Consider the following 14,255-nt stretch of genomic DNA (forward strand, 5'->3'; position numbering starts at 1 on the left):
TTCGCGTCGGTGCAGTCCGGCCGGAGGTCCGAGTTGCAGTGAAGGGTTTAGTCTGTGCGCCTTGTATGTGCGGTATTCCAATCTGCACCCAAAGCTGTCTTCGGGCATGAAGATGATATAGTCTTAATATCTTTTAAAGCAATCAGCCGAACTTCAGCTGCAATCACCCCTATCTGTGGAACTTCGTCGCCCTCGAGGCCCAGTCAGTGCCAAACGAATTCAGCTTTCGCCCTCCGGACTCCTGCATACACGAAGACGTAAGGAAATAAACGGAACCGCACGGTGCGATTGATGTTTCCTGCGACCCCAAGCATGCATACGTGTCGGCACATATTTCGAGCACGTCGTCCTTCGCTGTGGCAACGGGAGCGTCAAAAAACGGCACGCCGCCGAAGGACGGCCGAGCTTCCGGCCTTTCTTCGGCGACGGCTGGCGGCGGCGGCGGCGTCGATGCTCGCACAACACCGAGTTGACGCGTGCCGGCCCAACCGAGGGCCCCTGTACGCCTCTCTCCTCACACCTCTGCCATACCTGGCGATGTGCGTATATACACGTCCGATAAGATAAATCGGCGGCGGCGTCAGTCCACTGAGATGATATAGCGCGCGCCGCGGCCATCTTATTTATTCGTTATCGCGAGTGTGCGGCCTGTGCTTGGGCATCTGTGAGCTTTTTCCGAGGTGGGTGCAACGTACACACGACGCCCCTGCGACGGATGAACCACTCGCGTGCTTGACGACGGCCTCCTGTGTGATCCGAGTGAGAGAAACACCTCTTCTGACCGACGGCATACTGAACGGGCTTCGAAGACATTTCGTTGCCTGACCTGCTTTTTGCAGTCCCCTTTGCCAGCCGTGTGTATTGGGGCGGAAACGCCGGCAACGTGTCGACGTTGCTCCGAGGGGGAACTGAACGCGACCTGAACCCACGCTACTTCTAACACAACGACATTGTGTGGAAGAGTATACACGTGGTATCCGTGCCTGTTGTACAGTGCAGTGTCGAGGACGTAGTAGCGCCGGAGTGAACTGCAGGCAACGTAGGAGGGGATTCGTCGGCGCCACGCTTGGCGAAGAAATTGGTTCCCGGAGGCGCTCGCTCTATTTAAATATCACACCGAGTGGTTATGCCTTGAACGGCTATTCGCAAGCGTGTGAAGCTATGTGGCATGTTGCGTGCGCACGCTGTATGTTTGATCTGCGCTTCTAAGCAAAATCACGCAGCGTGTTCAGCAGCGTTAAGATGAAGGAAACATGTCGTGCAAGCACATTGACAACCACTGTTTGATTAACGCGCGCCTTAACTTCTTTAAGCGAACGAAAACTTACCCAAAGATGCGCTACGGCGAAGCACTTTTGTGCGGTTCTGCTTGAACACGTTGGCATAAACGCAGAGTGCCGACGTCTGCGTGTTCTGGAGTGCTGTTCGTCACTTCAACTGGAGGTGCATCCCGCTTCGCAAACAACGCATCCTCCTGCAGTTTTTCACTTCTCGTCGTTATACTGTTGTGCGAATCCGTTTGAACACGTGCCAAAGAAGACATGCCTCCGTTAAAGTGGTACAGGCCGACGGCATTGTCAAGACAATGGATTACGGCGTGGTTGGTGGTGATAGGTTGTTGCCTGTCGCGTAATGCACTGTGCGCTGCTGAGCGCCGCTTTCAAGACCCGGGTTTTTTGGGCGACCGCACTACAATAGTGGAGCTTTTCGAATGGGCCTGGCCCGACGTCGCCCAGGAGTGCGTCGATTTTCTCGGTCCGTTCGGCTACGGAGCAGTGCAGGTACGTAAAAGTGTATTGCACGCATTTAGCGGGAGGACAGCTTTGCGTGCATTGAACGAAATATCCGGGTCGGTAAATGAAAGAAACCATTCTGTTAATGGGGAAGCTTTGTCTCGAGATCAGCTCAGATTTCGGTACATCATAAGCAGGAATGTTCTCATTATGAAACTGTTCCGACTGATTTGAAAAACATTCGTTGATTTGAAAGAAGCCATCAAATTCTAGTGATCGTCGATCAGAAGCTATTTTCATTAGTTTTCCTTATTTTTAAAAAATTACTCCAGATTGGAAAGCATAATGCAGAAATTGAAGTATCAAGTTTGCTATCAACTTCGTACTGAAGAATGTTCCGCAACTCTGCAAAACGGATTTATTATACTGCCTAAGGCGGTAAAATGTATTAATTACCAGCCCAAACAGGACAGCTGCTTTGTTTACAAAAGTTTCGTAACATTTCGTTTCACACACTATGCCCGCGTATAAGAGCCGCAGTAACGTATCAACTTTGCCTGTTTTCGGAGATCTAGTGATTCGGTCTATGGAATTATGTGACCGCTGTCAGGTGTCCCCGCCAAGCGAGAACGCCGTGTTGCTCTACACGACCCCTGGCGGAGTGAGCGTGAGGTCCTGGTACGAGCGCTACGAGCCCGTCAGCTACCACATCGCATCGCCCAGCGGCGACCTGCAAGAGTTCGCCGACATGGTGCGCAGGTGTAACGAGAGCCACGTAAGGTATGCCAGAGTGTTTGTTGCCAAACAACTGCATGCACGAGTGGCCGGATGACGTGAATGGACCACATTTTATTTTCCTATTTGCTTCAAATGTGAGCAGCTTCCAGCAAAGAACACCTAGTAGCAATGAGCATGGAATCACGAACAAAAACCGCTTAACAGAGAGACAGAGAGAGAGATAGAGAGAGAGAGAAATTAGATGAAAGGCGTAGAGGTAAGCCAGATTAATTGTCCGATTGAATACTCTGCGCAGCTGTACATTGTAGAAGGTTTAAATTAAGCCAGAGTGAATTATTTATCCCTTCAAAGAACGTACCTTAGGTGGTCGTTTTTTGTTTTGTTTTGTTTTTGTTATCGTTTTTAATGCGACAGCATCGTGCAGGGCAATCATCGGCTTTCATCCGTGATGATGCACAACTCTCAGAGGCTCATCCCGAAGGAGGTTTACTTAAATGAATTGAGGCAATGGGTAGGGAAGGGTGAGGGATTCTGATACTAGTGCATGATATATGTCAAGCGATGTAAGTGACACAGACACCAAGAATAACAAAATAAGTGTGTGCTTTCATTCACGAGCCTTAACCATTGAGCTGCGGTTGTGCTGTCGCGTTGCTAATGGACTACTGACTGTAGGGCGTAATAACCACTGTAGTGGAAACATATATGATTGAGTCACCATGAGCAGATATAATCAGTGTAATAGCTCACGTATGAGGTCTAATAGCTCACGGATGACCATCGGAGTAGGAGAAAGTTCAGGTGGATGTCAACGGACAATCACTGAATGGCAGATCCCCATAATCCTATCACATTACGCACGCCAAGTTGTAACATAAACACCTGTATTTTTTTAAAGAATGGGAACACGTATCTTCAAAGAATACAGGGAATGTCACGACAAAGTTCTGAGATCAGGTCTTCTCGACCGAAGCGTAGGGATGAACATAAGTCGTAGGCGTGCATATTCATGGAGTGGGGTATAGGACAACTTCACGCCAGCAGTGCGCCCACATATCTCACGGCGACTATTCTGGCCAATCTTCAAAGGCTTCCAAATGTCTCAAACGTATCCACTCTCCGCAGCGCCTCATCAACACTTGGGTCTGAACTGAGGGAATGATCAAATATCACGCTATCTTGAGCCGATAAGTTCAACTGAACACATTGCATTGCTCGGCATTGCCTTTCTCGGATATCATTGCATTCCACAATATAGATGCAACTCGCAAACTCCTCTTAAACGATTCGCAGATAAATTACTTTTTTTAAAGAGTACTTGATGAGAACACAGTTGGTGCATACTTAAAATACATAAAAGGTGACAACGGACGCCACGGAAGCAAATCACAAAGTACTTGCGTTCTCTGCTTTCCTTCTTTTTCTGTATGTGTCTGTTGTCGCGCTTCATTGATTAGTTTGTGACGGGTCGTTGTGCAGAGTAAACTTCGACTGGCGGTTGCTGTCATTTCGTAGGGCTTTGCTGTCCTCTCCTTTCTGTTGCGTCCGTGACCCTCCTTCGGCATGAACAGCCAACAAGCTGATGACAAGACTATTGTACAATGTAGATACGATCATTGTGACAGGGTATTCGTGGACGTGGTGCTGAACCACATGACCTCAAACATCGGCAAGGGACATGGTTACGACGGAACCGAGTTCAACTCGGACATCTTCGCCTATGACGGCGTCCCGTACAGCGCCAGCGACTTCCACTCGCACGCCGACTGCGGCACCGCCAGCGGCATGGTTGAGGACTACTTCAACGAAGTACAGGTACGCTCAACAGTGGGACCTGAATACAAGACGTGAAGTAGTGTACACATGCACGCAAATTCACTTAACGCGAGGGGTTTTAATTCGTCACACGTATTCATGTCAGGTACACTACAGTGCTTTCTTACTGACGCTCACTCATTCCGCTTGATGTTTCTGGGAATTCGCGCAAGCGTCTACTTATTTTCGTGTAAGGTCTTTTGACAATCGCTTTGAATATTATTAGAAGGACCACTAACCCAGTTAATCGTCTAAATAGTTTGACTTCCACATGATTTATTTGACTCAAATGAGGAATCTTCGTACACGTTTTGTTTACAAGTCAGTTATAACAGTAGTTTTGCTTGTAAACATCGCAATGCAAGCAGCACACAGACGCAAATTACATTGCAGAGCAATTACATACGAACAACTGCTATCCGCTTTTGTTTTCTTTCTTTTTCATTTATCTACGATATAAATTCAGCAACAGCTAGTTCCTCTGTGAGATGACCACAATTTGAGAAATTTCACAAATAATTGCGATAAAGTTAAAAGAATTCCTGCACGACTCAGCACTTGGCTTTTAGATAATTCCTTGGTCATGTTGAGTGTAACTGCTCAAAGAATGATACGGGCTATTAATTTTTTGAAGTATGAATAGGTGTCCATTTTCCTTCAAATGTAGATAAAAGGAGATTAAAGGAGCACTAGCCTACAATACAGATAGCTAGCAAATATATTCAGTAAGAGAGTAAAACTCTTTAGTGTAGCTACCTGATTCAGCCAGCTTGAGGAGAAGGAAAATGTGGAGGGACATGAACAAGCGACTCCCCCATCTGCTACCCATAAGCCAATGCGTTCTATGTCAAAGTTGAAGCAGAAGTTTTTTTTACGTGTGCCATGCCCCCGCCCTCCTCCAACACTGATTATGCGCAGCTGCCGCCTCAGAAGGATTAACTCAAGCAATGGCTTAGTTTTCTACTTCGCCTTCACATTTTTTTCAGGTGCGCAACTGCAAGTTCCGTGATCGCGCAGACCTGAACCACAGGCTTGAAGGAGTCCGCTCCAAAATCACTGACTACCTCAAGCAGCTACTCTTGCTTGGCGTGAGCGGCTTCAGGATCGACGGTGCAGACTACATGTGGCCGGAAGACCTGGAGGTCATTTACAGCCGACTGAAGGAACCGGACGGGGAGAAGATGGAGTTCTATGAGGCTGAAGCTGCCTCAGATAGCTTGAAGGAAACCCTGTCAGAGAGTGCGTCGGAAACACTTCCGGAGGCTCCCTCAGAGACTCCTTCCGAAGCACCCTCGGAGACTCCCTCAGACGCTCCTTCGGACACTCCCTCAGAAACTCCCTCAAATACTCCCTCGGAGACTCCTTCAGACACTCCTATGGATATTTCATCGAATTCCCCCTCTGATCCACCCTCGGATACTCCTGGCATGACTGCAGAAAGGACAATGGTGCCCGCACACACTTCCTCGAACGTGAGAAAGCGAGACACGACAGTGCACCAGGGTGGTGAAACAGTTACCCCTCCGCGGTTTGCTTCGCATTTTGATGGCCCGTTCATTTATCACGAGATGTCGATACTCAACCTGCCCTGGACGAAGGAGTACGAAAGGATAGGAGCTGTCACGAATGCCACGTCCTTTACGACGTACGGTGAGCATACTTAGAATGCACAAAGTGACGATGCGATCAGATGACTTACAAGTCTTCCTCTTGCCTTCGGTTGATGAAGTAGCAACAACTGTTCGCAATATTTCGCTAAAAGGCGCATTGTAATGGCCGAGCAGCCTTCATAAATGAAAACGCTTATCTTTTCACTCTAATGCCCATTTGTTTGCATATTTTATGCCCTCCCTGAGTATTTAATATGTTATAGTGCAGAGTAGCAGACTAGAGCGCACTGGCTCAGGTCGACGTCTCTGTCTTTCCTATCAATAAATTCCATTCATTCATTCATAGATTACATTTCTGAGGTGAGTTTTGAGGGATCTTCGTGGAAAACCTGCTTCAAGTGTTATTTGCACAAATATCGCAGTTGTGATGCGCGATGCTTGCGGAACATACTCCGAGTTCTCCTTCCTCTGAAACTTCACTGCAGACTAGTTCGTTTACCAACAGTATTTCGAAGATGCGAGTGGTGAATTCGAGCCTAATGATAGATGTAAAATCAGACAACTGTGGTAAAGGCGAAGCACCAGCACACACAAACGTAAACACTGCAGTTCGGTCCTGTAATCCCAGAGAGTTAAGGCATTTTCCACTGCCATTTCAGCGGATGAAACTTTTGTTTGGAACCCGTGACCTCTAAGTCGGGTTCATCAAAAGCGATGTTCAAGAATACTGTTTCGAGCTTGTTGATAAGTTTCAATATGTTACAGTTGTGATTGTTGCCCATCTTAAAAGGGGGTGGCAGCCTATTCAATGTGCATGGAGTTTGCTCCAGCTCTTCACGTAAAGAACATGAAATACAGGCGTACAGCTGTTACGAACTGTCTCGCATGCCGCAGCCAACGCCCTGCATAAGGTGCGAGGAAGGCAGCTAAAGGATCTGCGACCCTTCATCATGGAAGCACAAGATGCCGGTCATGCTGCCCAGGTGATTTACGTGGACAACCACGAGACGCAGCGCGGCGTAGACGTGGCCGACGCTGTGGGCGACGTGGTTTCGTACCAGGACCGTAAGCGACACGTTCTGGCCACCGTGCTCATGCTGGCGCAGCCGCATGGCGTGCCGCGAGTGATGAGCAGCTACGCGCTCGACAGAAAGTTCGACACGTACGTGCCGCCCAAGGTGCTGGGACCGCCCTTCGACCACATGTTCAACACCAAGCCAGTGCTCATGAAGGAGAACTTCGAGTGCTACAACGGCTGGATATGCGAACACAGGTGCCACTCCCATTGTTTGCTCATTTCTTCGCCTTTCACACCCTGCCGCGGGCAAGTGCAATGAGGCGCTTAATGAGTCGCTTTTTCTTGAAACGCTCATCTCTACCTAACTCTAGTTCCGAGCTCATGAAGGGTTTCTCGACCTGGTTTACTACGACATATACGCACTGATTTGTGATTTTCAAACGGCGACCTTATGCCAACGAGATGACCACAGTGATGTGGTACAATTCTTATAGTTAACTGCCCCAGGACCTCAAGGAATTCCAGCACAGCTCGCAGTCGCATGTAGTGTTCTTCGTTTTGTGTTGTGAAAGTTTGACTTTCTCTTCGTTTCTCCGTCTTCCTTCTTTGCAAAGCAAGCCCGCGCCAATTGAGAAACTAATGATTAAATGATAAGGCGAAGAGGGAGCTACTCATCAGAAACAGCATTGGGACGCTGCAGAAATAAAATTTAGAAGCAGCAAATTTGACCTACACTAGCGTTTCGAGGATGAGGTGCGAACGCAGGATAAACCTAGCTGCAATGACTGCAGTGCTTTCTCCTGGTCATTGTATTCTAATGTTACGCATACTTTCACTCAACTAAAGCTGCGCATAGTCGCGCAATGTTGAGCAAATAAAGTTACACGTATAGTTTCCCGCACTGAGCAGCTTCGTCACTCTAGCATTTGCTCAGACGAGTACGACAGTGCGGGCGCTCCGGTGCAGAGAGTTGTGTAACACGCTCAGGAAGTGCCTCATATACTAGAACGAAGTCACTCTCTTGCATCGTAATATACGCAGTCTGCCACGATCGAGCAAGAAATGATCACACGCATGCACGCAATGTGGGACATTCAAGCTACGCATATATAGTAAACAAAAATATAAGAATGCGCAGCCCAAATTTCAGTCCCGAGGGAGCCCCAAGTGCTTCTCGGTCTTGGAATCGGTTGGCCAACCCAGTTCTGACGCCACTTTGGGGCAGCTGTCCTGCGACGCGGATTGTACAGAATCCATATCCGACGTTCACGTTTCTTTGGTATGTGTACATGCACTCGGTCCGGACCTTGCGTTCCGCATTGCGCTGCGAGCGCTTTCCAGTCCCAGGAACGTGAACCTCGGAGCGATGCTGTGAAACGCTGAGACGGCTCGGCATTTTTACTATGCACGCTCGCGCTGCGTGCGCGCTTCGCGTGATGAAAACGCTGACGCCAAGCTCTAGCCGCATTCCGAAGCGTCGTGGCTGAGATTCCATGCTGCGGCTCGCTCTAGTTTCGAGCAGCGATACGGAGACACTTGACTGCGCACTCGAAAGGTGGCTCACTCGGGAGCTATTAAGTTTCCCAGTATTCTGCGAGGAATTACGGTGATAACTGCTATAAGTTACAACATTTACTACTAGGCTGTCTAATACATTCAACATTATGAGGGAAATATTAACTGGAGCAAAAGCATGCACGGTGCCACAAGCCAGGAAGTCAGGAACTCCCACATGACGAGGCAAGCGCTATACAGCATATCAAATAATGATCAGTGATTACCAGAGACACTACATTTGATATTTGGTGGAAATAGCATAAGAAACGGCAGTTGCACATGACACACGAGCGCTGGCTTACCGCTAAGCACAATGGGCACACGAGAGGAAGCCACGAGGGACGGTCGTATCTGTGGAAAGGTATTTTGTCAGCTCCACCAGCAGCTCGGGTCAATCAGAAAGCAACATGACAGTGTCGCGAGCTCCGAAGCACAAGCGTGCTTCATCAGTGGAGGACTACACACTTAGTGATGAGTGACCCATCAGAAAGGGCAACTGTCTCCGAACATTTCCTTGATTCTATAGTAGTTTGCAGTCCCGTTGAAGATGGGGCAGAACGCACGAAGAGAGGACACGTAATTAGTATTCCGACGACATTGGTTTGCACATTACGACTGTTTCGTCGCGCACCGCCAACCAATCTTCCTCCCCACGCAAACATTTAGTAAAGTGTTGCCACTGAGCCTGCATGCCAAATACACACCACTCAGTGACATGTAGAGTGACAGGTAGCGTAGCACGTATGCTCTAATTCCGACAAACATTTAGTAATGTGTTGCCAATGAGCCTGCATGCCATATACACACCACTCAGTGATATGTAGAGTGACCCGTAGCGTGGCACGTATGCTCTAATTTCGTTGTGTGTCAAATTTTGCGGCGCTTACTTCTCCGCACACTACACTAAAAAACCGTGTGTTTCAGGTGGCTGCCCATTCGCAATATGGTGCGCTTCCGCAACTCGGTGGCCGCCGCGGCCGCCGTCAACTGGTGGGACGACGACGAAGACGCCGTGGCGTTCGCGCGCCTCCGCCGCGGTTTCGTGCTCGTCAACAACGGCCGTTCCGTGGCGCGCGGCCTGTTCAACACCACCCTGCCGGCAGGTTACTACTGCGACGTGCTGAGCGGCTCCCGCCACGACGCGCGCACTTGCTCGGGCCACGTGGTGCGCGTGCGTCAGGACGGTTTCGCCGAGCTGAGCGTTGACGCGTCAGCCGAGGTGCCCGCCGTCGCCATACAGATACAGGCGAGTGGTGCCACCGCACTGTGTTTCACACGCGGTGTTCTACGCTTTACCGGCCACAACGGCAATTCCAGGGTAATCGCTACACTCTTAATACGCTCCACAAGTTCAGCGGAATATGTTGTGATATGTATTCAATTTACTGGAACCTTCATGGAACAAGGTTAAGACTTTATATTCTAGGCATACGATACAGTCAATGTCAGAACATTAGAAGCCACTCTACGAGAGGCGACAACCCTGTTGCCGAGCCTTCTTGTGGGTCACGGGTGCAACATTGTCAGGCGCCACTACGCTCGGTGCGGCGAAGAACATCGGCCTTTGCAGCAAATGGTGTCGCACGCAGATCCGAGTGCACAGAGAGCGATGACCGGCTCACGCAATCAGTGGTTTCGTAACGTTTGACAAAGGGCTATGGTCGCGTTGTCCGAGAGAGTGAGCTATACCTGATGACGAAGGTGACCATATATGCGTGTAAGGCACAACAAACTCCTGACCACCTGACCTGAACACTTAAACATGATGTAGTGGCCTGAAATTTATGCGGATTTGCTGCAGTGGATGGGTTCTGAATTCGGCCTCGGACGCGAACTTTCGAAAACGTTCTTCCATAGAAAGCCGCGAGGACCTCCGCCACAAAGTGTGCACGTAGCGCACAACTTTGCGTTTGTAAGCTTTCAGTAGGACTCAAGGCAGTTAGTACGACGCTTCTTCGGGGAACGACTTTGGCCGCTCGCATGACGTGTGCAAGAAAACGTGATACACGTAAGGGCAACGCGCAGAAAGTTAAATGAAGTACGCACAAACAAAGGCATCTATGAGCGTAGATTTATCTCGCAGGTCATGCGGAGAACATTTCGTAGTTTATTCTGCGGGAAAATTCGGTAAACCTTCGTTCATTAAAAATATTTAGGCTGCTTGTAGAGTATCTACGAACAGCTTACAATCTGCTTTCGCTCTCTCTCTCTCTCTCTCTCTCTCTCTCTCTCTCTCTATATATATATATATATATATATATATATATATATATATATATATATATATATATATTCCTTCTGTATTACATAACTGCAGAGCGATAGGTATGTGCGTTCGTAGGTGCACATGGTGTCGTATGGACTGTCTATAGGCTAGTAGCCTCATATGCACTTATAATACATATATTGTATACAGGTGACTTGTAGAACATCAACTATCATACAGACCTTATCTAAAAATTATGAGTGGGCAAATATCCGAAATTTCAAATACGAATCGAATAGTTCCTGCCATTCGATTTGATTTGATTTGGTTTGAAAATTCACTATTCGAAGTTGTCGAGTATTCGCTTCTCTCGCATGCATAAAGGATAGAAACACTTATTCTACTCTCGAGAGAGGCAGAGCGATAGATGCGCGGACTGTTTCGAATGATTACGCGGCATGATATCTGCGGTTGTGGCAAATGGGCACCAGTTTCTTAACGAATACACGGGGCAGCTAACTTCTTCTCTGTAATTTCTATAGTCATTCAACAGAATGGCTGGTCTTTAGGCAGCCTATATAGGAGTTTGTTCCTGTTCATTATATGGGTGGTCTCACCACGCTTAAAACCCTTCAAACCACGTGCAGTGCTGCAGTATAAGGCTGCTCTCCTTTAGGGCGAACACAACACCGCACGTGTATCTGCCAGAATGTCGTTCCCCTGTTTCATTGTTGTCGTTACCATGGTGCTCCAGCTAATTGAAACCAATTGTTTGTCATTCACAAGCTCCTCAGAAACCCTGTCGTCTAACTGCGAAGGGTATAGCGCGTTAATGTATGTGCGTCTGATGTCACTTTAATGCGATAGCATTATAGGTGGGCTTCACCGAGTTTGGGGGTATCATCGCGTGGCATAAAAAACGTTTGAGACACAGTGTCTCTAAAGCGCTAGCTGTCACTAGGGAAGAATAGGATAAACTATCACGTGACGCTCGCGCCAGCCGTTTCAAAAGGCGACTTTGGTACGAGAGAAGCATGCGTGCCATCGTGGCTCAATGGTATAGAGCATTGGGCAGCAGTGCTCGAAGGCAGAGGCTGCCCTGTCTATGAACGTGCGCCAGTTCGCGTTCAGAGTTGTTGCAGAGAATGTGAAGAGCTGCGGCAGGAGGTTACAATTTATTCAGAACGCAACCGGTCTTTTATTCACAGGAGAGAGTCTTCCCTGATTACTTCTAGTCGGCGCAGAAGCCCCGGTCACGAAAATGCGTAAGTACGCCTATCATAATGAATCCCATAACTTAAATCACGTGTTTTTATCATGTAACTGACCTCAGCTACTGATAGATAGTTGCGAGTTATTGGCATGCCTCTGATCGCAGGCAAGTGACTCTGGTCTCTCAGTGACCAGAGGATATATAGTCAGATGCAGGATGTAGTCAAAGGGCAACCGCCTCAAGAGCAGTTGCCATTCCCAGTTCTACTGCACTTTGTGTTCTAGTTTTCAATGTGCGTGTAAACCAGAACAAACGGGCACTTCTAGACTACACAGCCGGTGAGGCCAGAGTTTCTTTTTCTTTCTTTTTTTTCGAGAGAGCCAAGAGGAGAATCAGAACACCTAAACGACAGAATACAAACGCCTCTAATTGATCAAAAAATAAGCTCTCCACTTGCGCAGCCGTACAGACGAACACACTGTTATCTGAACGGACACGGTCAACTCTAATAAAGCTGTCCAACACGTAACCACATCTTTCTCCCAAACTCTCTTCCAGGTCTCTGCGGCGGGCAAGCACAGTCCGTGAATGAGAAGAACGGGCTTTGATAAGCGACCTTGTACTTGGCCTTCTCGGTTCCCGCATAGTATCGCACACCTTAGTCGTGAAAAACAAACAAAAAAAGACGGACGAAAAAAAAGCACGACACAGCTCAGTTTGCTGTGTCCACATCTCGAGTCTTCGACCCCAAAATAAACGCACCGTGCCGACACCCAAACACCTCCTTGACCCGGCTCGTTCTTCTTCCCGCGTGTGCGCGTGTGTGTGCGCGCGGAAAACACCGGCCGACCTCGGCCACCGGGCCGGACAAGACCGTTTAGTTTTTGAGTCCATGCGCGAAACCCTCCTGAAGAGGGCCACCAAAGTAGGGGAGAAGGCAGCGTACGATGAGGGCAGCTGGGAGGGAGGGAGCTTGCGGCGAGGCCTTGCGGGGGATATAGTTTAGGCTAAAGGCCTGGATCGATCGGAGATGGTGGAAGGAATATACGAGAAGGCATAAGTCGCGTTGTTTTGATCGAAGAGTTTACACAACACCTTAGCTGCCCCCAGTCTATTCTACCCTCGATCCGGCGTTGTTGTCTCGCCTTCTTCAAGGTTTCGGGCTCTCCGCGGGCTCGCATGCGTCTACGTGCTTAAATTCCGTCACCCCGCGTGACGTCGGTCAGGGTCATGAAGTGTTTGTTTCCGGGCGGGCGGCATCCAAAGGACGCAGACGAGGGTGTCGAGGTGTCCTGCCGTACGTGTTATGCGTTTTCTAGTTTTATAATTTTTTTATTCCTCTTTTCGCTCCTGTCTCGCGTATAGCAACCTATGCGGCTGCTTCCTCTGCTCATTTGTATCGCGTCACAAATCGTTCGCGAATATGAAGAAAGCGGCGGGCGGCGATGAAAGCTCTCTGAATGCGAGGCCCGTGAAGGGGATTAAACGCCTTGAATGACTCGAACCCGAGGGCTGCGGTCCACCCGCGGTCTTGAGGGTCTCGGAACGCTTTGCGCGGAGCCCCGACCGGAGCAGGACGTCCCGATGTGAAGGAAGCTGGTGGTTTTCCTTCCGCGCTGAGCGCCCATTGTGGGCACCGCACTGTTTCCTGCGGGAGCTGTACGGGACGAGGTGTCCCAGTTATGAAGCCATGCATGCGGAAGGAAGCCGCCAAATGCCGCAGCGTGCGTGCGTGCGTTCGCCCCGTGCGAAACATGGAACTCGGCTCCCGATTTTAATCCGGCAGCTGTGTTTGCGCTTTAATTAGCTCGACTCGTTGGGCATCCCTTCTAGGGACATATATCTTTCCGCGATATGGCGTCGATATAGACGAGATCGAAAAGAACGAGACGCATCGCTCTTATCGGCATTTGAGATTCATTGCGTCACTTTCAATTCGTCGGCTAAATGTATAGACCGAGAGCTTCACAGAAGTTACTGTGATATGTAACTTCCAATTGCATTCAGCGGCGTTGTCGTGGGTTGTTAAGTGTTTACACGGTTTATCATTATCACTGCTCCGTGGCGACAGTGAAATGTATTTGTAATTTTGAAGGAACGAAAACTCCTCTAGCTGTTTCTAACCTCTAAGTATGTGGACACTTTGTCCTTGTCTCCAACTTAAAGCACAGTGGGTAGAAACTACCGATGCGGGTGGCCAGTTTATACCCTGAATTTTACCTTTCTTCTGCTTCCTAAACAGACGACTGATAAGCCAGCAATATATCAGCAGAGAACCGTTGAACGCTAATATTCGCTCACGCAAGCACAGAAACACGAGTAGCAAGCGAAGCGCACCGTCGAGCCCCGAACCGATATGTGGCGA

The 14,255-nt window shown here is 48.8% G+C and overlaps 1 protein-coding gene and 1 long non-coding RNA gene across 2 annotated transcripts; both read left to right on the top strand.

Moving 5' to 3' along the window:
* The first annotated feature begins 474 nt into the window (after window positions 1-474).
* Window positions 475-10,398, top strand: LOC142574472 (alpha-amylase 1-like). The gene is made up of 7 exons (XM_075683538.1): window positions 475-1,781; window positions 2,344-2,513; window positions 4,097-4,286; window positions 5,273-5,936; window positions 6,791-7,169; window positions 9,396-9,717; window positions 10,273-10,398. The coding sequence occupies exons 1-7, from the start codon at window positions 1,542-1,544 to the stop codon at window positions 10,396-10,398; spliced, it is 2,091 nt and encodes a 696-aa protein (XP_075539653.1). The 5' UTR covers window positions 475-1,541.
* A 1,483-nt stretch (window positions 10,399-11,881) lies between these two features.
* On the top strand, window positions 11,882-12,670 carry LOC142575407 (uncharacterized). The gene is made up of 2 exons (XR_012826638.1): window positions 11,882-11,942; window positions 12,449-12,670. It is a non-coding gene; the product is annotated as an uncharacterized LOC142575407 (long non-coding RNA).
* Window positions 12,671-14,255: the final 1,585 nt, after the last annotated feature.

Source organism: Dermacentor variabilis, chromosome 3 (assembly GCF_050947875.1).
Source record: "Dermacentor variabilis isolate Ectoservices chromosome 3, ASM5094787v1, whole genome shotgun sequence".
NCBI classification, from domain to species: Eukaryota; Metazoa; Arthropoda; class Arachnida; order Ixodida; family Ixodidae; genus Dermacentor; species Dermacentor variabilis.